The sequence below is a fragment of the Sinocyclocheilus rhinocerous genome, unplaced genomic scaffold (genome assembly GCF_001515625.1).
Source record: "Sinocyclocheilus rhinocerous isolate Xijiao unplaced genomic scaffold, SAMN03320098_v1.1 scaffold1719, whole genome shotgun sequence".
Lineage (NCBI taxonomy): Eukaryota > Metazoa > Chordata > Actinopteri > Cypriniformes > Cyprinidae > Sinocyclocheilus > Sinocyclocheilus rhinocerous.
In genome coordinates this window covers 441,960-467,881 of record NW_015664048.1, presented here as the reverse complement: position 1 = coordinate 467,881, position 25,922 = coordinate 441,960, and the positions used below count along the sequence as shown (strand labels likewise).

At 32.1% G+C, this 25,922-nt stretch overlaps 2 protein-coding genes across 2 annotated transcripts in view; both read right to left on the bottom strand.

Annotated features, from left to right (window-relative positions):
- Positions 1–1,375: 1,375 nt before the first annotated feature.
- On the bottom strand, positions 1,376–15,601 carry cep57 (centrosomal protein 57). Its single transcript, XM_016540178.1, has 11 exons — positions 15,415–15,601; positions 14,308–14,461; positions 12,944–13,087; positions 11,705–11,826; positions 11,431–11,625; positions 10,328–10,426; positions 5,701–5,769; positions 5,282–5,490; positions 3,832–3,976; positions 2,857–3,039; positions 1,376–2,530 (listed from the first exon to the last, which is right to left on the bottom strand). The coding sequence occupies exons 1-10, from the start codon at positions 15,451–15,453 to the stop codon at positions 2,893–2,895; spliced, it is 1,323 nt and encodes a 440-aa protein (XP_016395664.1). The 5' UTR covers positions 15,454–15,601; the 3' UTR covers positions 1,376–2,530; positions 2,857–2,892.
- A 2,056-nt stretch (positions 15,602–17,657) lies between these two features.
- The window catches only part of ecel1 (endothelin converting enzyme-like 1), a 49,008-nt gene continuing 40,743 nt past the window's right edge, over positions 17,658–25,922 (bottom strand). The window contains exons 14-21 of the mRNA XM_016540177.1: positions 25,571–25,629; positions 24,690–24,741; positions 23,342–23,409; positions 22,980–23,104; positions 21,940–22,005; positions 20,806–20,901; positions 20,048–20,124; positions 17,658–18,257 (exon numbers count right to left, since the gene is read on the bottom strand). Coding sequence (XP_016395663.1) covers positions 18,158–18,257; positions 20,048–20,124; positions 20,806–20,901; positions 21,940–22,005; positions 22,980–23,104; positions 23,342–23,409; positions 24,690–24,741; positions 25,571–25,629 — 643 coding nt within the window. The 3' untranslated portion in view covers positions 17,658–18,157. The remainder of the gene's footprint in view (positions 18,258–20,047; positions 20,125–20,805; positions 20,902–21,939; positions 22,006–22,979; positions 23,105–23,341; positions 23,410–24,689; positions 24,742–25,570; positions 25,630–25,922) is intronic.

The following is a 25,922-nucleotide window of genomic DNA, read 5'->3' as shown; positions in this document are numbered from 1 at the left end:
TTAATGTCATAATGAAAAATTACTGTTATAATGGTCCTAAAAACATGTCTTCATGCAAATTTTAATTTATTTATTTTAGATGAGTTCTGACCTGCTGTATTTGAAAGAAAAGATATATATAAAAAGACTTCATGCTGGCAGTCAACTTTAAATAATTTAAATGCTTTCTTATAGTTTCCTATTTCTCCATTGTATTTTAAGTTAATAATGATTACAGATATTATGCTATTGTTTTCTTGTGCAATAAGTGGTTTTTGCGTCGCCTCGTGTACATAACATCCATTTCTAAATTATTACTTTTTACACACACTTTGATTTAATGAATCTATTTTCTGGTATTTGTACACGTTTGTACCTGTAGGTGACGGTAAATAACATTGTTTTTCTTTTGGTTGGAATAAAAACATTCTCTCGTGCCATTCATAGACGGCTCTCTGTAGAACGTTTTTCTCACGACTGAATCTACTGATGGTTTGGTTTATGAAATCTACCACATGATAAACGATAAACACTGAATTTGTAGCAAGTATATGGATTGATTCTGATTCTTGAAGGTTGAAAAATAGAATTATTTCTTCCATGTTTATGACAGAACAATGAAAGACATTGCTAATACGTTACAATAAAGTTCATTTTTAACTACATCGGTTAACATGAACTAGCAATGATCAATACTTCTACAGCATTTATGAATCTAATTTCAAAATATACAAATCTACTTTTAAAACCAAACGTTTAAAAGCATCTCTTAACGTGAAGTGCAACGTAATCAAAAATCAATAAAAATAATGCATGTGTTTTCAAATCAGAAGTACAAAGCTTAACATTAACATTTCTTAACATTAGTTAACATTAAAAATGTATTTGTTGTTGAAACAATTTTGACTCGCAATAATTACAAAGAAACTTCAAATAAAACATTGACTTAATGGTCAAAGTAGAAAGAATAAAATAGTATAAAAATTAAAAACAAAGGAACAATTCCAGTAATGTTTTCTGTTTACAACTTTACAACTATTTTTACACTAACAATTAATGATACTTTGCAGAATTTATTCATTTCAACATTTATGAATAAATTTTTTAAATCAATTTGAAAAGCTTCTCAACATTAGTTAACCAAATTAGTTAACATTAACTACACTTAAAAAAAAGGTGTTAAAACCATTTTCACTTGCTAGTAAATTTCACAAATAATTACAAAAAAAGCGAGTAACATTCAATAAACAATTCTGAAGTGGAAAGACTAAAATATTTTCTTGTAAAACACTAATATTATTTTTATTTATAACTATTATACTATTTTTAAATGTAACTAATGATACAGAATTTATTGTAACAAACACATTTTTAAATCAAGCATCTGTTCAAATTCATGCATCAACTAACACGAAACTTTTTTTATTATTAATAAGTGCTGCAAAAAAAATATTGCTCGTGTTAGCTAAATATTAATGCTAATAAATGAGACTTTATTGTAAAGTGTTACAGAATTCTATGAAGTGAGAATGGTTTGCCGTTGGTTTTTCTGAAAGTCTGTCTGGAGACACGTGTGTGTGTGTAGATATTCTGTACAGATCATTGTGTCTTTAATTTACATGAGAATTATGAATGAAGAAATAAAAGGTTTCATTCAAATAAACTCTTGGCGTCTCTATTGAAACAAACAAATCACAAACATGTCATTCATTTTGGTTTTATTCAGTGCTGTAAAAATAAATATTTCAAACATATTTAAAGTCATTCTCACACAACGCAAGAGTCTGAGCACCGGTGCATCTCTCACACACACACACACACTAAAATCGACTGCATCTTTAATAAATCGCTGCTCAATTCAAATAAAATCCATCATATATATTCATTAAACCACTCACATTTCACTCTATCATGGAAACAAACAGAATGACTGCCAACAGAAATATGTAAACATTATAATACAAGCAGAATCATTTTACCAAAGAAAAAAAAAAATGCTGGAATCTTTGGAATGTTGAAAAGATCATAAACCTGAAACACTGAAGAACAAGTTTAAATTAGTTTAAAAAGTAACACTTTACAGTAAGGTTCCATTTGCTAACATTATATAACTTCATTAGTTGATATGAACTGACAATACAAATCTTCAAAAAAAAATTAAGATCAAATGTTTTATCTCTTAATATTAATGCACTGAAAACTGAAATAAATACGAAAAAATTCAGTAACATTAATAGAAGTTGTAAGTTGATGTTAGTTAATGTGTTTACTAATGTTAACAAATGAGATCTTACTGTAAAGTGCTACCAAACACAGCTGCACAGGAATTCTGGGTAATTATTATTTTTTGTTTCAAATCAGTCTGTCCTTTATTCTGCTCCAGAAATATTTCTTAACACATAATAAACCCTTCATGTAATAAAAATGAAAAATACTAATTAATAATAATGTTTCTGGATTTTTCAGAGAGCCTCGTCTTCAGAATTCAGATTCTGTTCGGCTCGTCATCGAACATCATTTGTTTTCCAAATAAATCAAACATCTGGAAAAACTAGGAAAACAAACCAAAAAAAAAAAAAAAAGTGATCAAATAAGAAGTTCAAAGGGTTAAACTCATCAAACAAATGAAAGAAATGATATTCTGCATAAACAGAACAAAATCAGAGCTGCTTTAGGAACAATAAGTTTCTCTGCATTCTGACATTATTTTAAGCCAATTTTGTAATGCAAAAAAAAAATCTCTTTTGCTTTTACTGCATTGATGTCTATTTAAGTGATTAAAATGAATATGTAAAAACATATTTTTTACAAAAAACAGCATTACAGAACTACAAATTGTCATGAAAGTAATCTTTCTTCTTTTGATTTTGGGCTGACCTTTGACCTGGATGTGTTTGTGTGACCCTGACCCTCTCAGTATTCCCAGCTGCGCAGTGAGGTCTGCAGCGAGCGCATGTCTTTCAGCAGACGCAGACTGTCTCGACTGCGCTCACCAGGTCTGGCTTTGACCGAGCGACTCCAGACTTTCATCTGTCCTCCGCCGTCGCTCTGCTGAACACACTGTGATGCACACAAACCATCAGATCAGGGAGCGCTTGGCACTAAAACTAGCCGTCAAGAAAGTACAATCTTTTGCTTTTATTGGTCAAAAATACAGTAAAAATAGTGAAATATTATTACAATTTAAAACAGCTGTTTTCTCTGTGAATATCTGTTAAACTGTAATGTATTTCTGTGATGCGCAGCTGTATTTTCAGCATCATTACTCCAGTCTTCAGTGTCACATGATCTTCAGAAATCATTCTAATATGCTGATTTGCTGCTCGAGAAACATTTCTGATTATTAGCAATGTTGAAAACAGTTGTGCTGCTTAAAAAATACACTTTTATTCATCAAGGATGCATTAAATTGCTTAAAAGTGCCAGTAAAGGCATTTATAATGTTACAGTAGATTTCTATTTCAAATAAACGCTGTACTTTAGAACTTTCTATTCATCTGTGAATCCTGAAAAACAAAATGCATCACAGTTTCCACAAAAATATTGTGCATTTTTCAAAACTAATAATCAGAAATGTTTCTTGAGCAGCAAATCAGCATATTATACTGATTTCTGAAGATCATGTGACACTGAAGACTGGAGGAATGATGCTGAAAATACAGCTGCGCATCACAGAAATAAATTACAGTTTAACAGATATTCACATAGAAAACAGCTATTTTAAATTGTAATAATATTTCACAATTTTACTGTATTTTTGATCAAATAAATGCAGTCTTGGTGAGCCGATACTGTACTTCTACCATGAGCTGCTTTTACAGTATACATGTATCTTCAGTTGCATTGTGTTACCTGAGTTTGATGTCGCCGGACTTTAGCGATCTGTTCTGCTTTATTCTCCATCCTCTTCACGAGCGTCTCCATCTCACGCTCCAGATCCCGCCGCAAGCGATCCGAACCACACGACTGGATCCGTTTGGCCAATTCCTGCTGCTCGCTGACACACAAACACAACACACACCGCTTACAGTTACACACACTCATACAGCATCACTGAATCAGCATTCAGCAACAAACACCTGTCTGTTAGAGGAACGGTTCACCTAAAACTAATCTGACTCAGCCTCCTGTTTGTTCCAAACCTGTACACTGTTATTTTCTTATAAGCAACATAAAAGGAGATTTTCGCAGAACCTTTATGTAAATGTTTAATGACTATTATTATGATGCTTTCATGTCATTTTTGGAGCTTGACAGTTTATCGACACTAGCATTGGGAGAAACTAAGCTTTTTGAATCTCTGAATCAATTGAATGAATCGCTTCACAAAATGATTCACTCTTTCAAAGCACTCAAGCTGGCAACATCGCCTCACACAGATCAAATCCAAATGTTGTCATGCATGTGTAATCTATTAAATTCAGTCTGCAAATCATTTCATATCATTAAAATATGGAGTGTGTGAACAATTTGAGTTATTTTATTTATTTACATAAAATAATTATTAACAGAATGTTCATTTTTGGTAAATTGTCCCTTTAACCAAGCATAAAATTTTATTTTAGCATCATTAAAGTAGTGTTTTTATAGTATTTATTAATATTGTCTATTAACTTTTATTTGTATATTTAAGTTTTAATAATAAAATGTGTGTTATCAGTTTATTAGTCAGTTTTGTGAGTTTATTAGTTTTTGTTGTTTATTTGTCTTTGTTAACTTTCATTATTTGTTATTATTTTTTATTTCAGTTTTAGTTTAATTGTTTTATTTTTTGATTTAGTCATTTTAGTACTTCAAGTCAGGGTTATTATAGTTCTTTAAAACTAAAACCAAAACCATAAAAAAAAAGTTACCTGAAAAAAAAAAAAAATCAAGTGAAATCAAATAAAATGTATATATATTTTTATATATTTCGCATTTTCATTTGGTTTAACTTGATGTACTAAAATAACTAAAACTAACACTATTGAAAAAAAATATATACTACATAGACATTTAAAAAAAAACTAATAAAAATGACAAAAACATGCAACAAAATTACTTAAACTTTAACTAAAATTAACATGAAAGCGGAAAATATAAGAATAAAAATATTTTAAAAAATTATAATAGTATGTCACATACAACAGTTAACCTAAAAAATTAGAAATGTTGACTTGGCAATTAACTGAAATTAAAAAAAACTTTAAAAAAAATATTTTATTTTAGTTAACATTTATTTTATTTCAATGCAACATTTTTAGTTTTAGTTAACGATGGTAACACTGGTCCAAGAGAGGGTGGAAACAAATACAATCCTCACAAGTTCATGTGTCCAAACTCGTCCTGCAGCGTCAGCAGCAGCTCTGACAGCTCCTCCCCACAGGAAGAGGAAGAGGAGGAGCTACTGCTGTGATTGGTGGAGGGGGCGTGTCCCAGCACCCGCTCGTTACACAGCTGAGGATGATGCTGCTTCATGAGATGAAGGACGTGCTGGACGTTTGCTCGCACAGAGTGACTCGAGCCTGTCGACTGAAGACACACAGACTCGTTAACATCCACAATACTGCTCCATATCAAACATGCTCTGATTTGTCATAAAAAATAACTTCAAATGTAATGGTAGGGACAGTATAAGGGTCAGAAATGATCATGAAAAACCAAAAAAAATAAAAAAATCCATGATTAACGTGGGAATAAAATCAAATGTTATAGTGTAAAACACTATGTTTGTGTCTTTACCGTCCCGGTCACAAACGGCACGTCTCCCAGACTGAGTCTGTAATGCGGCTGCGACTGCGACGGATGTTTCTGCAGAAACACAGGAGAATTCACACATGAGCAGCTCATCTCAGATGCTTTACAGATTTAAATGTTAGCCGTTTTTTTCTATTACAAGATTAAAATATCAGTCAGTTTTGTTATATAACAACATTGAAATATCGGTCGGTTGTGTTCTATTATGAGATTGAATATCGGTTAATTTGGTTCTATAACAACATTGAAATGTATTCTATTTTGTTGTATTACAAGATTAAAATATTGGTCAGCTTTGTTCTATAACAACACTGAAATATCAGTAGCTTTTGTTCTATATTACAAAAATTAAATGTCAGTTGGTTTTGTTCTTTAACAATATTGAAATATCGGTCGGTTGTGTTCTATTATGAGATTGAAATATCGGTTGATTTGGTTCTATAGCAACATTGAAATATATTCTATTTTGTTGTATTACAAGATTAAAATATTGGTCAGTTTTGTTCTATAACAACATTGAAATATCAGTAGCTTTTGTTCTATATTACAAAAATTAAATGTCAGTTGGTTTTGTTCTTTAACAACATTGAAATATCGGTCGGTTGTGTTCTATTATGAGATTGAAATATCGGTTGATTTGATTCTGTAACAACGTTGAAATATAATCTATTTTATTGTATTACAAAATTAAAATATTGGTCAGTTTTGTTCTACACTGAAATATCAGTTGCTTTTGATCTAAATTACGAAAAATTAAATATTGTTTGGTTTTGTTCTGTAACGACATTGACATTGATCTATAACGACTACAATTTCATCTGGTTTTGTTCTGTTACAAAATTTTAATATCGGTTTTTGTTCTATTAAAATATTTAAATATGTCAGTCTGGTTCTATTACAAGATTTAAATATCGGTCGGTATTGTTCTATTATGAGATTTAAATACTGTTCATTTACTTTTATAACAACGTTGAAATATCGGTCAGTTTTGTTCTGTTGCAAGATTGAAATATCGGTTAATTTGGTTCTATAACGACATTGAAATGTCATCTGGCCAACAAAATTTAAATATCATTTTGTTTTGTTCTACTCAAATATTTAAAGATCACTCAGTTTTGTTCTATTACAGTTTTTTTCTAAACAGTTTTGTTCTATTACGAAATGTAAATATCGGTCAGTTTTGTTATATTACAAAATGTAAATGTTGTCCAATTTTGTTCTATTACAAAACTGAAATAGTCAGTCAGTTTTGGTCTATTATGAGATTGAAATATCGGTCAGTTTTGTTCTATTATGAGATTTAAATATTGGTCATTTTTGGTCTGTTATGAGATTAAAATATTGGTCAGTTTTGTTCTATAGTTTAATTGTTTTATTTTTTGATTTAGTCATTTTAGTACTTCAAGTCAGGGTTATTATAGTTCTTTAAAACTAAAACCAAAACCATAAAAAAAAAGTTACCTGAAAAAAAAAAAAAATCAAGTGAAATCAAATAAAATGTATATATATTTTTATATATTTCGCATTTTCATTTGGTTTAACTTGATGTACTAAAATAACTAAAACTAACACTATTGAAAAAAAATATATACTACATAGACATTTAAAAAAAAACTAATAAAAATGACAAAAACATGCAACAAAATTACTTAAACTTTAACTAAAATTAACATGAAAGCGGAAAATATAAGAATAAAAATATTTTAAAAAATTATAATAGTATGTCACATACAACAGTTAACCTAAAAAATTAGAAATGTTGACTTGGCAATTAACTGAAATTAAAAAAAACTTTAAAAAAAATATTTTATTTTAGTTAACATTTATTTTATTTCAATGCAACATTTTTAGTTTTAGTTAACGATGGTAACACTGGTCCAAGAGAGGGTGGAAACAAATTCAATCCTCACAAGTTCATGTGTCCAAACTCGTCCTGCAGCGTCAGCAGCAGCTCTGACAGCTCCTCCCCACAGGAAGAGGAAGAGGAGGAGCTACTGCTGTGATTGGTGGAGGGGGCGTGTCCCAGCACTCGCTCGTTACACAGCTGAGGATGATGCTGCTTCATGAGATGAAGGACGTGCTGGACGTTTGCTCGCACAGAGTGACTCGAGCCTGTCGACTGAAGACACACAGACTCGTTAACATCCACAATACTGCTCCATATCAAACATGCTCTGATTTGTCATAAAAAATAACTTCAAATGTAATGGTAGGGACAGTATAAGGGTCAGAAATGATCATGAAAAACCAAAAAAAATAATGATTAACGTGATTAACGTGGGAATAAAATCAAATGTTATAGTGTAAAACACTATGTTTGTGTCTTTACCACAAACGGCACAAACGGCACGTCTCCCAGACTGAGTCTGTAATGCGGCTGCGACTGCGACGGATGTTTCTGCAGAAACACAGGAGAATTCACACATGAGCAGCTCATCTCAGATGCTTTACAGATTTAAATGTTAGCCGTTTTTTTCTATTACAAGATTAAAATATCAGTCAGTTTTGTTATATAACAACATTGAAATATCGGTCGGTTGTGTTCTATTATGAGATTGAATATCGGTTAATTTGGTTCTATAACAACATTGAAATGTATTCTATTTTGTTGTATTACAAGATTAAAATATTGGTCAGTTTTGTTCTATAACAACATTGAAATATCAGTAGCTTTTGTTCTATATTACAAAAATTAAATGTCAGTTGGTTTTGTTCTTTAACAACATTGAAATATCGGTCGGGTTTGTTCTATTATGAGACTGAAATATCGGTTGATTCGGTTCTGTAACAACATTGAAATGTAATCCATTTTGTTGTATTACAAGATTAAAATATCGGTCAGTTTTGTTCTATTATGAGATTTAAGTATCGGTCAGTTTTGTTCTATAGCAACATTGAAATGTATTCTATTTTGTTGTATTACAAGATAAAAATATTGGTCAGTTTTGTTCTATAACAACATTGAAATATCAGTAGCTTTTGTTCTATATTACAAAAATTAAATGTCAGTTGGTTTTGTTCTTTAACAACATTGAAATATCGGTCGGTTGTGTTCTATTATGAGATTGAAATATCGGTTGATTTGATTCTGTAACAACGTTGAAATATAATCTATTTTATTGTATTACAAAATTAAAATATTGGTCAGTTTTGTTCTACACTGAAATATCAGTTGCTTTTGATCTAAATTACGAAAAATTAAATATTGTTTGGTTTTGTTCTGTAACGACATTGACATTGATCTATAACGACTACAATTTCATCTGGTTTTGTTCTGTTACAAAATTTTAATATCGGTTTTTGTTCTATTAAAATATTTAAATATGTCAGTCTGGTTCTATTACAAGATTTAAATATCGGTCGGTATTGTTCTATTATGAGATTTAAATACTGTTCATTTACTTTTATAACAACGTTGAAATATCGGTCAGTTTTGTTCTGTTGCAAGATTTAAATATCGGTTGATTTGGTTTTAGAACAACATTGAAATGTCATCCAGTTTTGTTTTATAACAATGAAATATCGGTTGGTTCTGTTCTATTACGAGATTTAAATCGGTCAGTTTTGTTCTGTTGCAAGATTGAAATATCGGTTAATTTGGTTCTATAACGACATTGAAATGTCATCTGGCCAACAAAATTTAAATATCATTTTGTTTTGTTCTACTCAAATATTTAAAGATCACTCAGTTTTGTTCTATTACAGTTTTTTTCTAAACAGTTTTGTTCTATTACGAAATGTAAATATCGGTCAGTTTTGTTATATTACAAAATTTAAATGTTGTCCAATTTTGTTCTATTACAAAACTGAAATAGTCAGTCAGTTTTGGTCTATTATGAGATTGAAATATCGGTCAGTTTTGTTCTATTATGAGATTTAAATATTGGTCATTTTTGGTCTGTTATGAGATTAAAATATTGGTCAGTTTTGTTCTATTACAAAACTGAAATAATCAGTCAGTTTTAGTCTATTATGAGATTGAAATATCGGTCAGTTTTGTTCTATTATGAGGTTTAAATATCGGTCATTTTTGGTCTATTATGAGACTAAAATATTGGTCAGTTTTGTTCTATTACGAGATTTAAATATCTGTCGTTTTTTCAGTTATAAGATTTAAATATCAGTTGTTTTTTATTACGAGATTTAAATATTGGTTGGTTTTGTTCTATGCAAGAGGGTATAATTCTCAAAAGCATCAATAATGATACCATGAGTTTGTCTGATGTGAAAATTAGCCGGATGTCAAAGAGCCTAGGGTTGCAAATTTCCGGTAAATTTCCTGAAACTTTCCAAAAATCCCTGGAATATTCCCAAAAAATCATGGAAAGTTTCCATAATTTCTGGAATGTTTCCGAAATTTACTGGAAATTTTCCACGTTTTTGCAACCCTAAAAGAGCCTAGTGTGAATTTAACATTAGCAGTCATTTAAGCGATGATGTTGAGAAATATATCATATGGCTTTAAATTTAATTAGTAACATCTCAGATTTCAAGCAGGATTACTATATTGTGATGTTATTTCTTACTGCAGTTGACATCATATCCCCACCTCTTAAGTAGTTTGTATTAAGTAAATGCGTTAGAGGAATCAGATCTGTCGGTGCTCGTTTACCTTTGCTGAGAGCTTCTTTGGTTTGATTCTGCTGGATTTATGTGGACGTGGAGACACAGACTGGATGAGCAGACGATTGGCTTCTAGACCCGTCTGCAACTGACCACAGAACAGATAGACACAGTTAACATCACGATGCATCGTGGATTGATTCTGAGATTTTCGGAATGCATCGCAATTCTCTCTGGAATCGATTCTGCAGATGCAGAACAGCAGATGGCGCTCTAGGCTAGTTTTTAACTGCACACTCAAATGCTCACGAAGAAGAGCTCTTGTGCGTTCGGCTGAGTCATGTAAGAGGTTAAATGTACTTGCATCTTGGCTTTTATGCTTTTATGACGCAAGATTAATGTAAACACAGCCCACTATGAACACCCTTGTAATTCGCTTCAACCTTTTCAAACTGTATGAATGATTATTTTATGTTCAAGTGTATGCATACTGCTGCTCTCCTTCTAGTCACTATTGAACTCTTCCCTCTCTTGATTAAAGCTGCAGGTGAAGCGTTGCCAGTTATCACAAAAAAAAAAAGCTCACAAAATATCTCTTTCAAGTGTAGAAATTAGGAAAGAAGTATTGTAATTTCCCTACTGTAGTGTAAAGCAAAAATAGTACTCCTATGAAATATTAATTTTCATTTATCTTACAGCGCAATTGTTAATATATGGCTATATTACTGTCATTGTTGTTGTTATTATTATACTATTCTAATTTGTTTGGCTTCCTAAAACACCAGTGTGAATGTAATTTAAGACTGAGACGCTATATCACAAATAAAAAGAGGGTTGAGTCCCTTTAAAGTTCAGGTACGAGACTTTTTTCTGACTTGGTTAAGAACATGGGTTGGAGCTCTTTATTTTGAACTCTCAAAGTGCATTAGATAGCGTAATTTAACTTTAAAATGTACAAAATTAAAAAATGTTCCAATTCTTCATTTGTCTTTTTTTTTTTTAAATATCGCAATAAATATCGTATCGTGGACTACTTAATATCGCGATATTATCGTATCGTGAGATTTGGATATTGTTACATCCCAAAGAATCATTAATCTATTGGCGATGCATCGATTTATTGTTCCAGCCCTAACTGACAGAGAGACGAACCTGAGCTGCTTTGTCCTGCACCAGTTTCCTCTGATGCTCCTCTTCCTGTAGTTTCCTCTCCAGCTGTCTGATCTTCCTCTCGGCGGCGCTCTGAGTCTCCGTCAGCCGATAATACTCCTGCTCCAGCAGATCCAGCTTCTGCAGCTTCAGCTGAACATCGGCCCAGTCCGCTGAACCCAGACGCTCCAGAGACACCTGCACAACACACACAGCATATTAACACACACACACACACACACCTGGTTGCAGCGGGTTCTGTGTGTGTGTGACGCACCTGTCGGCGCAGCACAGCGCTTCTGTCCGATTCGGTGTTTCTCACAGTCTTCCTCATGTGCTCCAACTGTTTCTCCAAGCGTGAGCATCGAGTCTCGGCCGCAGACAGCTGAGAGAGCAGATCTACACAGACAGACATTTTACTGTACATTTACTGTAAATGTAAGGCTGGGAATAAAGATCTGTGTCAATCGTGGTAAACTAAAGCTATTAAAAATAATTTCCGGCAACTGAAATAAAGCTGAAATAAAATTTAAAAAATAAACATTACATGAAAAACGTAAACTTAAAATGTTACCTTGGCAACTAAAATTACTAAAAAAATAAATATATTATTAAAAATAATTGTAAAACATTATTATAATAAAAATGCATGTAACCAAAAGCATGTAACAAAATTAGTACAACTTTAAAAATAAAAGTTAAGAGTACAATATAAATGTTACATGAAAACATTTAAAATGTTGCCCAAGTAACTGAAATAAAATAACCAAGTTGAAGTACTAAAATCACTAAAACTGAATTAAAAATGTACCTGTATTGAATTATTATATATAAACATAATTTATGTAAATGATTTATTTAACTTAATATAAAAAATAAAAAAAATCCAAAAAACTAAGAATTAATAAAAATGCCACATAACAAAATCAATAAAACTTACTCTAAAATTAAATGTAAAAGATAAATATTAAAAAAAAAATGCTTATATAAAATATAAAAAATAAATAAATGCTTATTAATATGAAAATTACATTTTTTTATTTTATTTTAGTAAAAAATAGAAAATAAAATGTTGCCTTGGCAACTAACTATAATATAATATAACTAAATATTTAATATATATTAGAAAAGTAATACAATTTTAAAAAGCACATCATTACTAAAAGTTCAATTTAAATGTTATGACACACAGCTCTATCTTTCTTTTCTACTAGACAACCTGACAATTTTTCAAGCGACAGCTGAAAACTCACCTCTTTCGTCATTATCTGACTTCATCCTAAAAAATAAAAAAATATCTTTTTCTCTTTTCTTTAATCTTTCTCTGTCTAGCTTGTACTTATTTGAACAATGCTTGAAACTTTGTATGACGAGCACTTCCTGTGTCTGTCTGCCTCTTTAAGTCTGCTAAATGAATAAATGTAAATGTAAAGTATTGAAAATATGAGTGAATACTATAACAGCACATAAATAGCACTGGTGTCAGGAGTGTGTGTGGATGAAATCACAAGCTCACCGTGGTTTGTGTGTCTGTCGTGGTCTCTGTGGTCAGAGTGTGTGGATTCTCTGGAGATGGTCTGGAGCTTCTGCTGAGCATCACATCGCTCCAGCTCCAGATGACGGATCTTCTCCTGCAGGTTCTTCAGCGCAGAAAGAATGGCTGCAAAAACACACCAGTTCAAGGAGTTCTGCATCTAGATGTGATTTATTCAGCTCACACTGGCCCAATGCCACAGCCACAAAACAGCATTCACATATGAAAAGGTCAGCCAATCAAAAGAGAGCTCATTTACATACAGAAGTCTTCAAGAGGCAAAATGTTAATTGCAAGCGACTGAATCTGAATCTAAACTCTCCAGCAGGTGGAGCTGTTTTGTTAAAGTTTTAGTATTTTAGTTGTTTTTTGTTATTTTTAGTTTTTTTTTTTTTATGTCTATAGTTTTATTAAAGTTTACTTTAGCTGTTTTTGTATATCAAGATAACTTTTGTGGGGGGTTTTTGTGTCACTGAGACACTAATATTGTCTTTTTAAAATATTTTAAAATAGTTTTTATTTTCATATTTTCCATTATTATTTTAAATAGTTTTTGCAGCTTTGTAGTGTGTTTCGTTGTTTAATTATTATAGTACATCAAGTTTATTTAAATGAAAATGAGAAATACTTTGCCTAAATAAAGTAAGTTTACATTTATATTAAAAACATATGTACATAAAATATAAATAAAAATACTTGAAATAAAATAATGCAAAAATAAAAAATTACTTGAAATAAACGTTAACTGAAAAAAATATATGTATATATTTTTCAGTTAACGTTTATTTTATTTCAAGCTATTTTTATGGTTTTAGTTTTAGTATAATAACCCTGCTTTGCAATGATTTATTTATGAGGTTCTGAATTCATCACATCTTTGCTGTTTTAACTTGTAAAATTTACCTGTTCAATTTTTTATTTAATCTTAACTATCAGTGTCAAGTTACACTGCATTTTAACTTAAATAAATAAAATGAATTAATTAATACATATTTTTAAAATACTGTCATTTTATGTCTGAAAATTTTAGACTAAAAACACAGACGTTTTCTGGCATGTTTAAGTAACTCGCTCAAACGTCACACAGTCTATATTGCGAGCCGAAGCACTGAATTATTCATGAGTGCCGCAAACAGCTGTCAATCACTCTCCATACGCACGAGTCTCGTGTCATCAGTGCATCTGAGTGTGTGAGATCTCAAGTGTCACAGTGTGTGTGTCTGTGAGTGTGAGTGTGTGTGTGTGTGTGTGAGAGGGAGCGTGAGCGTGTGTGTGTGAGAGTGAGCGTGAGCGTGTGTGTGTGTGTGTGTGAGTGTGTGTGTGTGAGTGTGTGTGTGTGTGTGTACCTGCACCGCTGCTCTCAGGAAAGGCTTTGACGGCTCTGTTAGTGAAGGGCAGGGATGTGTTAATGAAGGGACGTCCCGCAGGATACTCGGAGTAAGAGGCCAGAGACACGCTGTCAGACATCGGTCGGCCTCTGAGGGGCGCCGTCACACCCTCCTGTGACACACAGCACAAACACACACACTACAAACATGACTGCCTCGATTTGATTTTATTAAATGTATGCGGGAGAAACGCTGTAAATTAAATTGCTAATAATTAGTACTTGCTTGAATAAAATGCATGAGACTAAATAATGAAAAACAGTGTTAGAAATTAAATAAATAATATGCCATTAGTCAGTCTAGTGAATTCTGATGTAATGCATATACAGTTTAGTATAAATGACATGTTTTTTTGTTTTAGTTTATTGGCTTTTTTAGTTGTTAATGCAAAAAGCCTTTTCTAAAGAACAAAAACTTCCCTTAGGTTATATTTTTACATGCATGTATTTCTATTGGCCTTTCTCTTTCTCATTTTGGATTGATTTTAAAATGGACATTACATTTATTTTTATTTATTTTTTACAAAGGTTTTACGTTAAGTGCTTATACAATATTTTGCTTTATAAGATTAAATTACAACTTTAATCTTAATTATTACATCAAAGTTTTACATTCGCAAGACAAGAATAACATAAAAAAGCATCATATATTACAAAGTTCTGTATGTTTACTCTGTACTTGACTGTTATTACAATACGTCAACTAAATACAACTTAAAAAGTGTGTTTTGGGTTTGTATGTTTTGTTTTAAACTCTTCTAGGTTTATAAATGAGTTTTAAATCCAGTTCAAAAACCACAAATCATCATTTAAAGCAGCAGAAGTGATCAAAAACAGGAAGTTTAGCCGGAAGTTAAAGCCAGCTTTACTATAATATTATTACAGTTTGATTTTAACGATCATTAATTCAAACCCAGCGTTCATCTGAATACATTATGGTTAAATGAAACAACATTATTCTAAATTAAATATATGACGCGTAATGTTTATTTCGATAGTTTGATGTCGCGTGATCTGTTTTAACGTTAAAGCTGTTGAAAGTGTGAATGTTGAAGATATTTTTTACCTTTTCTCGTCCCGCGGAGGGTTTTGAGCTCGAGTCCATTCAAATGCGGGTTTAATCTTAGATCATGTTTAATTAAAGTACACTCACATTTTATAACCTTTAGTTCTGTTTGTTGTGAATTCGTTGTTTGGTGCAAACAGGAAACAAAACACAAGCGCGCAAAGCAGAGGCTGTGAAGTCGGCGATGACAACATCCGGACTGCAGATTACAAAATAAAAGTCACGAGTCGTGAACTATAATATTTTAAAGTGATGTACAATGTTTATGTTATTGAGTTAATGGAATTATAATCATGTAAATATTTTGAATTATAAGTTTTTATTAGTTCAATTGAAAAAAAAAAAAAGATATAAAAATACATTACATACATGCATGTCTTACGGAACCGGAAGCGATGACATCCAACTCTGGTTTCCATAGACGCGTCCACATCAGATTTCATAGATATTTGTTGTCTATTTGAGTATCTGCTTAAGAATTAGTAGTAAACTGTTTATAAGCTCTATTTCGCATACGTGCTTTTCAAAATAATACATTATATAATGGAAGATCACATAGAAATGACGTCACACACGTTGCTATGGCTTGAGTGTTGCTTAGCGACTGACGGAAAAAGTTAAAAGTCCCAATATTTGTATTTAAATTCAACACGTAAATACTGTGTAAATTCTATCTGTCACTTTTTTTCTATTAAAAAAATTTAAAGAAAGATCTCAGTTGTTGCATATGATTTTGTTTTATTCCAAACATGGATTATGGAGAATTCAGCATTTTCCAGATCTTCACTGAACGCTGTTTTACTTCTCTTGGTTTTGTATGTTTTCGAACTTTTTAACAGCAAACATGCTTTATTTGACCTGTACATTTTTTTTTTTTTACTTTCATATAATTAATCTATACAAAGTTACTCTTTCATCTTCCACGGGCAAAAACATGTTCATTTCTTCACACTGGAGAGGCTGCAGTTGCATAAATGTTTGTTTGGATTTGACAGAAATGTTGGGTTCTTTTTAAGTCCAAAAGATCATCACAAAAAAAAAAAAAAGTCAGATCTGAAGATCACATGACATAATCACATCAGGAGCATAAACTCTAATTTTTATCTCAAAAATAAGTTGTCATCTGTCTCAAATATTCCGCTCATTATCCCAGAATGCCATGGGGTCTCTGTCCTGAGCGGAAAACAACATAAAGGTGAAAAATTATGCGTCTGAGACAAAATCAGTCTGTCTGTTCCAGATCTGGACGAGAAAGTCATGAAACCTTTTATCACATTAAAAATACAATCTGAGAAAAGCTCAACACAGAATCATACGGGAAGCTTGTTTCCACCATGGAATAAAGATATTTAATAAAGTCATTGCGACTTATCTCACAATTAGGACTTTTTTTTCCCTCACAATTCTCAGAATCGTGAGATATCAACTCAAAATAGTGAAATATAATCGCAGAATTGCGAGATATAGTGTAAACGTGAAAGTGTGAGGAAAAAAGTCCAAACTGTGAGATAAAAAGTCACATTATTTTGTAATTTTAATTAACTAATATTTTTTATTTTGTGGTGGAAAAAAAAACTGAAATGCAAGATATAAACTCAAACGTCTGAATCGTGAGTTTTGTGGTGGAAAAAAAAACTGAAATGCAAGATATAAACTCAAAAGTCTGAATCGTGAGAAAAAGTTTGAATTGTGAGAAAAACGTCTGAATTATGAAAAAAATGTCAGAATTATGAAAAAAATGTCAGAATTATGAGAAAAAATTGTGAATTGTGAGATGAGTGATTTATGAGAAAAAAAAAGGCAAGTGCGAGATGTAATCTTAGAATTATGAGGAAAAAGTCTGAATTACAAGAAAAAAGTTAGAATTACAAGAAAAAAAGTCAGAATTGGGAGAAACAAGTCCAAATGACAAGAAAAAAATTCTAAAGTATGAGGGGGAAAAAGTCTGAATTGTGGGAAAAAAGTTGAAATTGTACGATGCAAACTCAGAATTACAAGGACAAAAAATTTAAATTACAAGACAAAAGTCAGGATTGCGAGAAAAAGGTAAAGATGTAAACTCAGAATTTGAAAAAAGTCAAAATGTTGAGATGTAAACTCAGAATTGCGAGTTTGTAACTTGGAAATGCACTTTAGAGAAAAAGGCATAATTGTGAGAGAAAAATATGCAATTACATTTTTTGACCCTGGACCACAAAACCCGTCATAAGGGTCAATTTTGTGAAATTGAGATTTATGCGACTTAAGACTGCTTTTGTGGTGCAGGGACACATATATTTTTTCCATGGCAGAAACGGGTTTCCACAGAATCAACATACAGGGGCAACGTGAAATCAGTGTATTTCGATTCGTCTCCTCTGTCAAGCTGACGACGGTCACCTCAGCAGCCGATTCTACTTAAAAACACTGAACATGTCTGACAAAACACTTCATATCAAAACATCAACATGCCTACAGTACAGGACCGTCTCACACTCACACACTCTCTCACTCACACACACACTCACACACACGTACACACACACACGCACACACACCTCATCACGCCTGATTCGACACACTCTGCATCCGGATATAAAAATAAAGATTTCAAAGAAAGATGGGTGTGAAATATGGCGCGTGTCGATGAGCACGAGTTGATTTCTGATCACTAAAATGCTATAAACATCAATCGGCGTGGGAGCAGCTCGGAGCAGTTCGTCATGGAAACGAGGGCGATGAGGAGACGCTCAGGGGTTAAAGGTCACCAGACGGCGCATTTGTTGACCGGATGCATGGGTGACCCTCTGGGACAGTGAAACACGCGACTGAACTCCTCGAACTGAGACACGCTGCCAATCACCCTGCAGACAGACCATAACCCCAGAACACAGAGATAATGAATCCCTAATCATCAACATCAGTAATATATATATATATATATAAAAATACACACATTTGAATCAAAGTCATATTCACGGATACTGAAAACCAAAACCAAAAAAAAAATTCTTATTTTAAATAAAATAAATGTTAACTTGAAAAAATTAAATATAACAAAACAATTTAATTCACTTTATTTCAGCCAGTTACCAATGTCTCATTTTTATTTAGTTGTTCATTTAGTAAACGATGTAAAAATAACCTAAATTAAAACTGAAATAAAAATGAATTAATAATAATAATAATAATAATGACAAAAACACAAAAAATCTAGAACTTTCAGTGAAGGAAAATATATATAAAAAACTATTAAAAATATTAAGAAAAACTATAGTATTATCTCAGTGATACTTAAATAACATAATTAATATTTCAGTATCAGATATACAAAGATGGATAATTTAGAATAATTAAATTTTTATTTACTAAAATAACCTAAAACTGAAAAAAAAAAAATATATATATAGACACATTAAAAAATAATATAATATAATATAATATAAATTATAGAAACACAAAAAATCTAGAACTAAATGTAAAGATGAAAAATGGAAAATAAAAATATTTAAAATTATTAATAAAAATAATTCAAAATATCAATAAAAACTGTAATATTCTCAGTGATACTAAAATAACACTGGTCATACTTAAGTATCAGATAAACAAGGATGAATCATTTAAAATTAGTGAACTGCTTTAAGTATTTATGAATTGGATATAAACATGCCTTAATTACACTAATGCACTAATTTATTTGGTTATGTAATTATTTACTTTCTTTTATTTCTGCTTTAATTATTTTGTCTGTTTTATTTTTGCTTGATTGAGTTTAACAGCCTTATATTGAAATTATTTCTTCTGAAAAATTAAATACACATGCCAACATGTAACGCTATATCTAATTATTTCAACGTGCAGAATTAATGAGCTGTTAAGCATAATGCAAAACAATAACAACCGAAGAATGGCATTATATACTGTAGTTACCAGCAAATCGGTTTCTAGATAGAGCTTGGTTTGTAGTAGTAATGTTTGACTTATTAAATGTTTCTAATGAGGAATATTAATTGTGTTAGCTGTGTATTACCTGTAATGTTCAGGTGCGTGTTTATCCGTCAGCAGCTGCAGGTAAATCGACTGCGACCGTCTCTTCATACACCAGTTCTGTGATGCAATGTGTAGAAAACATTTCAGAGCAGCTGAATATGACTGAACCAGTACTAACTAACAGTGCTGGGGGTAATGCATTACAAGTAACGCGAGTTACGTAATCAGAACAGTATTTTTTAAGTAACTAGTAAAGTAACACATTACTTTTTAATTTACAAGAAAATATCTGAGTTGATGCAAATGTGCAATAGTTAAATGGTAAATAACACAAATATCCTTTATGCATTTAATCCTATTTTATTAACCAATGTCTTTGCAGCTGAGCTTCGATTATCAAATTCAATCATACTAATAAGCAAAAATCACTTTAGATAAACCAACATTCGTTCTTAATTTTTTTTTATTGCCGAAGAGTGTTGAACGTTCTTCTCCTGCGTTCTGCTGTACAGACGTGAATTTACTTTTCCTTCAGCCTGAGGCTCATTCATTTCACTTTTTGTTGTGAAAGGACTTTTACATTTACCAGAAATAGAACTTTTTATATTAAAAACAAACAAGCAAGCCCAACCCAGATTTAAAAAGTAACACAGCTGTGTATTACCTGTAATGTTCAGGTGCGTGTTTATCCGTCAGCAGCTGCAGGTAAATCGACTGCGACCGTCTCTTCATACACCAGTTCTGTGATGCAATGTGTAGAAAACATTTCAGAGCAGCTGAATATGACTGAACCAGTACTAACTAACAGTGCTGGGGGTAATGCATTACAAGTAACGCGAGTTACGTAATCAGAACAGTATTTTTTAAGTAACTAGTAAAGTAACACATTACTTTTTAATTTACAAGAAAATATCTGAGTTGATGCAAATGTGCAATAGTTAAATGGTAAATAACACAAATATCCTTTATGCATTTAATCCTATTTTATTAACCAATGTCTTTGCAGCTGAGCTTCGATTATCAAATTCAATCATACTAAGCAAAAATCACTTTAGATAAACCAACATTCGTTCTTAATTTTTTTTTATTGCCGAAGAGTGTTGAACGTTCTTCTCCTGCGTTCTGCTGTACAGACGTGAATTTACTTTTCCTTCAGCCTGAGGCTCATTCATTTCACTTTTTGTTGTGAAAGGACTTTTACATTTACCAGAAATATAACTTTTTATATTAAAAACAAACAAGCAAGCCCAACCCAGATTTAAAAAGTAACACAAAAGTAACATAACGCATTACTTTCCATAAAAAGTAACTAACGTAATTAGTTACTTTTTTAGGGAGTAATGCAATATTGTACTGCGTTACTTTGAAAAGTAACTTTCCCCAACACTGTTAACTAACGCTGTATGAACTAATCTGGTTTACCTGAGCGAACGCGATGAAGAAGAGCTGCTCGTGTGTGTATTTGAGTCCCGGCAGAGGACGCTCCGGCCCGTGTTCACGAACCCACTTCTGATACGCCTGCAGACCGGAAAACAAATCACGATTCACAGATGATCCCATGAAACTATGCTGTTATGCAATGTGAAAAATTCAGTGGAGTTTGGGTGTCACCCGGTGGCTATTTCCGGTATAGCTCAATTTTTGTGATATCAACTTCAAATTTGGAGCATAACTTAATTAGACATATGACTTTGATTTTACAGCAATTTTAAATTCCAAAATATTTTGACAATTTTATAAAATATTTATTATGTATTTTTAGTATACAGTACATTTTCTTTAAAGTACATTTAAACTTCTAGAATTTTTTTACCCTTTATTTTTTTTAATGCTTTCACTTCAGCAATAATCTGCTGTGTAAAAAAATTTTAGTTTTGCCTCAGTCATGTTCTTTGTCATGTGATTCCTTGTGCCCTGCCATTGGTTCCTTAGTTCATGTTTCATTGGTTGATTGTCTTGTCATGCGGTTGCTAGTTCTGTTTTGTCTTTGGTTGGTTTATGTCATGTGACCCTCTTTGTTTCATATATATAGCCCTCATTTTGCCATTGTCTCTTGTCTAGCTTTGTTTCACATTTATGTTTTGTTCTAAGCCAAGCCAAGTCTAGCCAAGTCTTTGTTTGTTTTTTTTGTATGTGCTCACATTTGCATTTAATAAAGCTGCACTTGGGTTTGTCTATACTCGCCTTCAGTGGAATATGTAACATCTTTAAAAAAGAGAGTTGCTATTTTTATAAATTTTTCATGAAATAAGACGTAACATCTAAAGTCATTTTGCTCCTGAGATAAGGATGTTTAGATATTTGTACTGGAAAATGACAAAAATAAAAACATTTTCAGAGTTAAAACAATCTTTATAAAGCACTACAGAAAAAAGGTGACTTGTATTGACTTTTAGTCTCTGCAAACATTGCTAAACATTTTTTTTATTGTTTAATATAGAAACTTTAACTTTAAAGCATTGCTTTAAACTTTTAAAGCAAGTTTTCAAGTTGAAAAAAATTAATTTCAAATGGTGTTTTATTGCACTTTTCAAGGTAAGAAGTGATAAAACTCACATTATAAGACAACTTCAGTCCACCCAGATCAGCAATGTTCTCGCTCAGCGTAAGATGCCCGTTAACCTACACAAACACACACACACACACACACAAACACACACATACGTTTAATACTTATTTTATTTCAAGTAACAAAATGCTTTTTTATGGGTTTAGTTTTAGTTTCCCTAGCTCTAACAGGAACACTTTGGGTCAGCTGGCCAATCAGAGCTGACTGCGCTTGTCGGAAGGAGGGACTTTGTAGAAAACGAAGCGTTTGAGAGAGGCGGGGCATAGAGGACCTACAATAATGTACAGTATTTGAAAAATAATGTGTTTTTTGAACATTAAAGCATGTCAACATATTCTGTTACACCAAATACACAAAATAATGATCTTTAAAAAAGCATCATATGACCCCTTTAAAAAACAAACAAACAAAAAAATTTACTTTGTATGTTTATACTGTTTTTACAAATGAGAATGTCCCCAAAAGGAGGTTTTGTTAGGTTTTGCTCACTTGTGGGTACAAACACACTGCAAAAAAAGCATTTTCCTCAGCATTTTGTCTTGTTTTCCAGTACAAATATCTAACATTCTTAATTTAAGACGCATTTACTGAAAGAAGCAAAATGGCATTAGATAAATAGTCTTGTTTTCTGAAAAATGTGAAAAAAGTTTTTGCTTAAAACAAGATAAACAGACAAACAAAATAAACTTAATTCAAAGAAAAAAATAGTTTTTTTTTCTGACGTCATTGGCAAATATTTTTTCCAGTTAATTTTAGTCATTTTTTGTTAATATCCTTAGTCATTTTGCATCTCCAGTAAATGTATCTTGATTTAAGAATGTTTAAATATTTGTACTGGAAAACAAGACAAAAGTGTTGAGTAAGAAAACCGGAAATAACACTAGATAGGGTTAGTGTGTGGGATAGTATTTATAACTAACTGTACATAAAACAACTATAAATCTATGCAATGTCCACCGTTAGATGAGTAAACACGTGTGTGGGGAGTGTGTGTGTGTGTGTGTGTGTGTGTGTGTGTGTGTCTTACCCTCTGGTTGTACACAGTGAAGTTGTCGTAGAGTTTGACGATACACTCCGCCTTCTTCTGAAACTTCCTGTACGACTCTTCCGTCCACCACTGCTTCAGGTTGCCATAGCGATCGTACTGCCCACCTATCAGCAAACAGGAAGAAGTCACATGACTCGAAAAATGACATCATATGCCAAAATCCTAAAAAATGCCATGAGATACAGAGTGATCCAGTCATGATGTTCAGAAGAACTGACAGGCGACAGACTCATGCAGATCATATGTTTCACTGCTGCATCTGTCTGTGTTACTCAGAGATCTCTGAATAATGTTTAACTCGTTCATTATTACAGGAGTGTTATTACAGGTTTCTGTCTCACCCCAGTCGTCGTATCCGTGTGTGAGCTCGTGACCGATGATCGCTCCGATTCCTCCGTAATTCAGTGACCTAAAACACAAGAAAAACACTCCTGATCATGAAGAATACACTCAATCTCATCTGATCTTTAATGTGCATCACAGAAATGAACAGCAGCCAGCAGCAGAGACTCACAATACAGCCTACAACACACAGGTTTACTGATCTACATAGGGTTATTACATAGACTCATATTGTTTTTATATACCGCTAGTTATAAATACTGTAACTGAAACACTAACCCTAACACAAAACTGCATTTATTTCATTTATAAAACACTTTCTTTACTTTATTTTTTATACTGTTTTTACCAATCAGTATGTCCCCAAAAGGAGGAGGTTTTGTCATTGTTTTGCTCACTTCTCGGTACAAATGTGTCCCCAAAATATGATTAAGTAGGTACAAACACCAGGTTTATTATAGTTAACTAAAACTTAAACCATTATTTTATTTCAGCTAGTTATTCAGTAGTTCAGCTATTTCTCATTTTCATTTAGTTTAACCTGATTTATTAAAATAACTAAAACTGAAATATAAATATATATTAAATATAAATATAAATTAAATGTAATATTAAATATTAAATATAATATAAAATATAAATTCACAAAACCTCGTTTGTGTTATATATATATACACACACACACACTAAAAATTACTACAAACTTTACATATAAAAAGAATATATATTTACTAATATAATAATTATATATATAATGGGATATATAAAAATAAAATCTAATTCAAAATATTAACAAAAGCTATAATAATATAGTAAGTGTGTGTGTATGATAGTGTGTGAGTGTGTGTGTGTGTGTGTGTGTGTGTGTGATAGTGTGTGTGTGTGTGTGTTTGTGTGTGTGATAGTGTGTGAGTGTGTGTGGTCTGCTAATATTTGTCCCCTCTAACAGATTTTGTGAAGGGAAATCAATACAAGGCTGCAGCTCTCAGAGAAAAGCCACAATAGCCATAAACACACACACACTCTCACGCTCACTCTCTCTCTCTCTCTCTCTTCAGAAGTGTCACTTTCTCAAAAGACGCAGTAAAGCCATTTTCACCACCGCCCTGCCAACACACACACATCAGGCGCATGATGCTGAACATTTAAGACTGTATAAGATGTACTATAAAACACACACACACACACACACACACAGCAGCTGAATATTATACTAATGAAGTCTATAAGTTTACAATCACTGAATGTCTGGCCGCTGGTGAAGATGTAACCAGTCTGTATTCACACTTTGACTTCAGGACTGAGGGAATCACAGAGAATCACCAGAGGAACGACTGTGATACTCACTGAGGGAATTCAGGATCGTAGAGAGTCGGCTGGAGAATTCCTGCAGGAAAAACTGAAGAGAAAGAATGAGAGATATGAGCTTACAATGATGAAGCAAAGTGCAATATAAAAATATGACGCTAGTTAATGAGGTTTCATCTCTGTTTCTGTCTCACTCTCTGTCAAATTCAAATTCAAATTCAAATTCAAATTTAAATCAGCTTTATTGGTGCAACAAACTGTAGATTGTATTGCCAAAGCATTTATATGAGCAAGAAAAAAAAACAAAGAAAAGAAATGAAGAATGAACAAAGATGTAATGAAAATGAACTCTCTCTCTGACTCTATCTGTCTGTATTGATCCTCTAACAGGTGGCATTTATTTCCCAGATAATGATGAAAGCTTCTTTGTGAGGTGCAGCTGGAAAACAAATTAATACATATAATAAATAACGCCTTAGTGAAGATGTACAAATGCTGACAGGTTTGTGTGAAGAAAATATCATTAAAAACAACAGCAGTCAATGGAAAGCCCTCACCATGAGAGAAAAATACAGTAAATAAGTAGGATGATATACACTAGCATTCAGAAATGTGGGGTTGGTACAATTTATTCATGTTATGATTCTGATTCTGATTATTATCAATGTTGAAAACAGTTGTGCTGCACAATATTTTTGTGGAAACCATTATTTTTCAGGATTCACAGATGAATAGAAAGTTCAAAAGAACAGCATTTATTTTAAATAGAAATCTACTGTAACATTATAAATGTCCTTAATATCACTGATCAATTGAATGTGTCCTTGATGAATAAAAAGTATTAATTTCTTTTAAAAGAAATTATGCCAAACTTTCCAATTTAGTATCTCAGTATTCAGGTTTGTGTTTATGATACTCACCCATCTGGTTTTTGTTTGGCAGGTAATACGCATTTAAAGCCTGTGGTGGAAGAAGCCACCTGTGAAACACACACACACACACACACACACAGCGGTTGTTATTTTAATTGCAAACTATTGTATTTTAATGGACACAAATCAGTAGCAAGGCAAGTTTACAGCACATTTCATACACAAAGTGCTTAAAAAAGAATCAAAATAATCAACAGATGAATGAGAAAAAAAAAGTAAAGAATAAAAAATGATTAACAATTGATTTAAAATGTATTAAACATTGCATGAATTCAGATCTGGGCGTGAAAAGCACGTAAAAGTGTGTGTGTGTGTGTGTGTGTGTGTGTGTGTGTCTCTG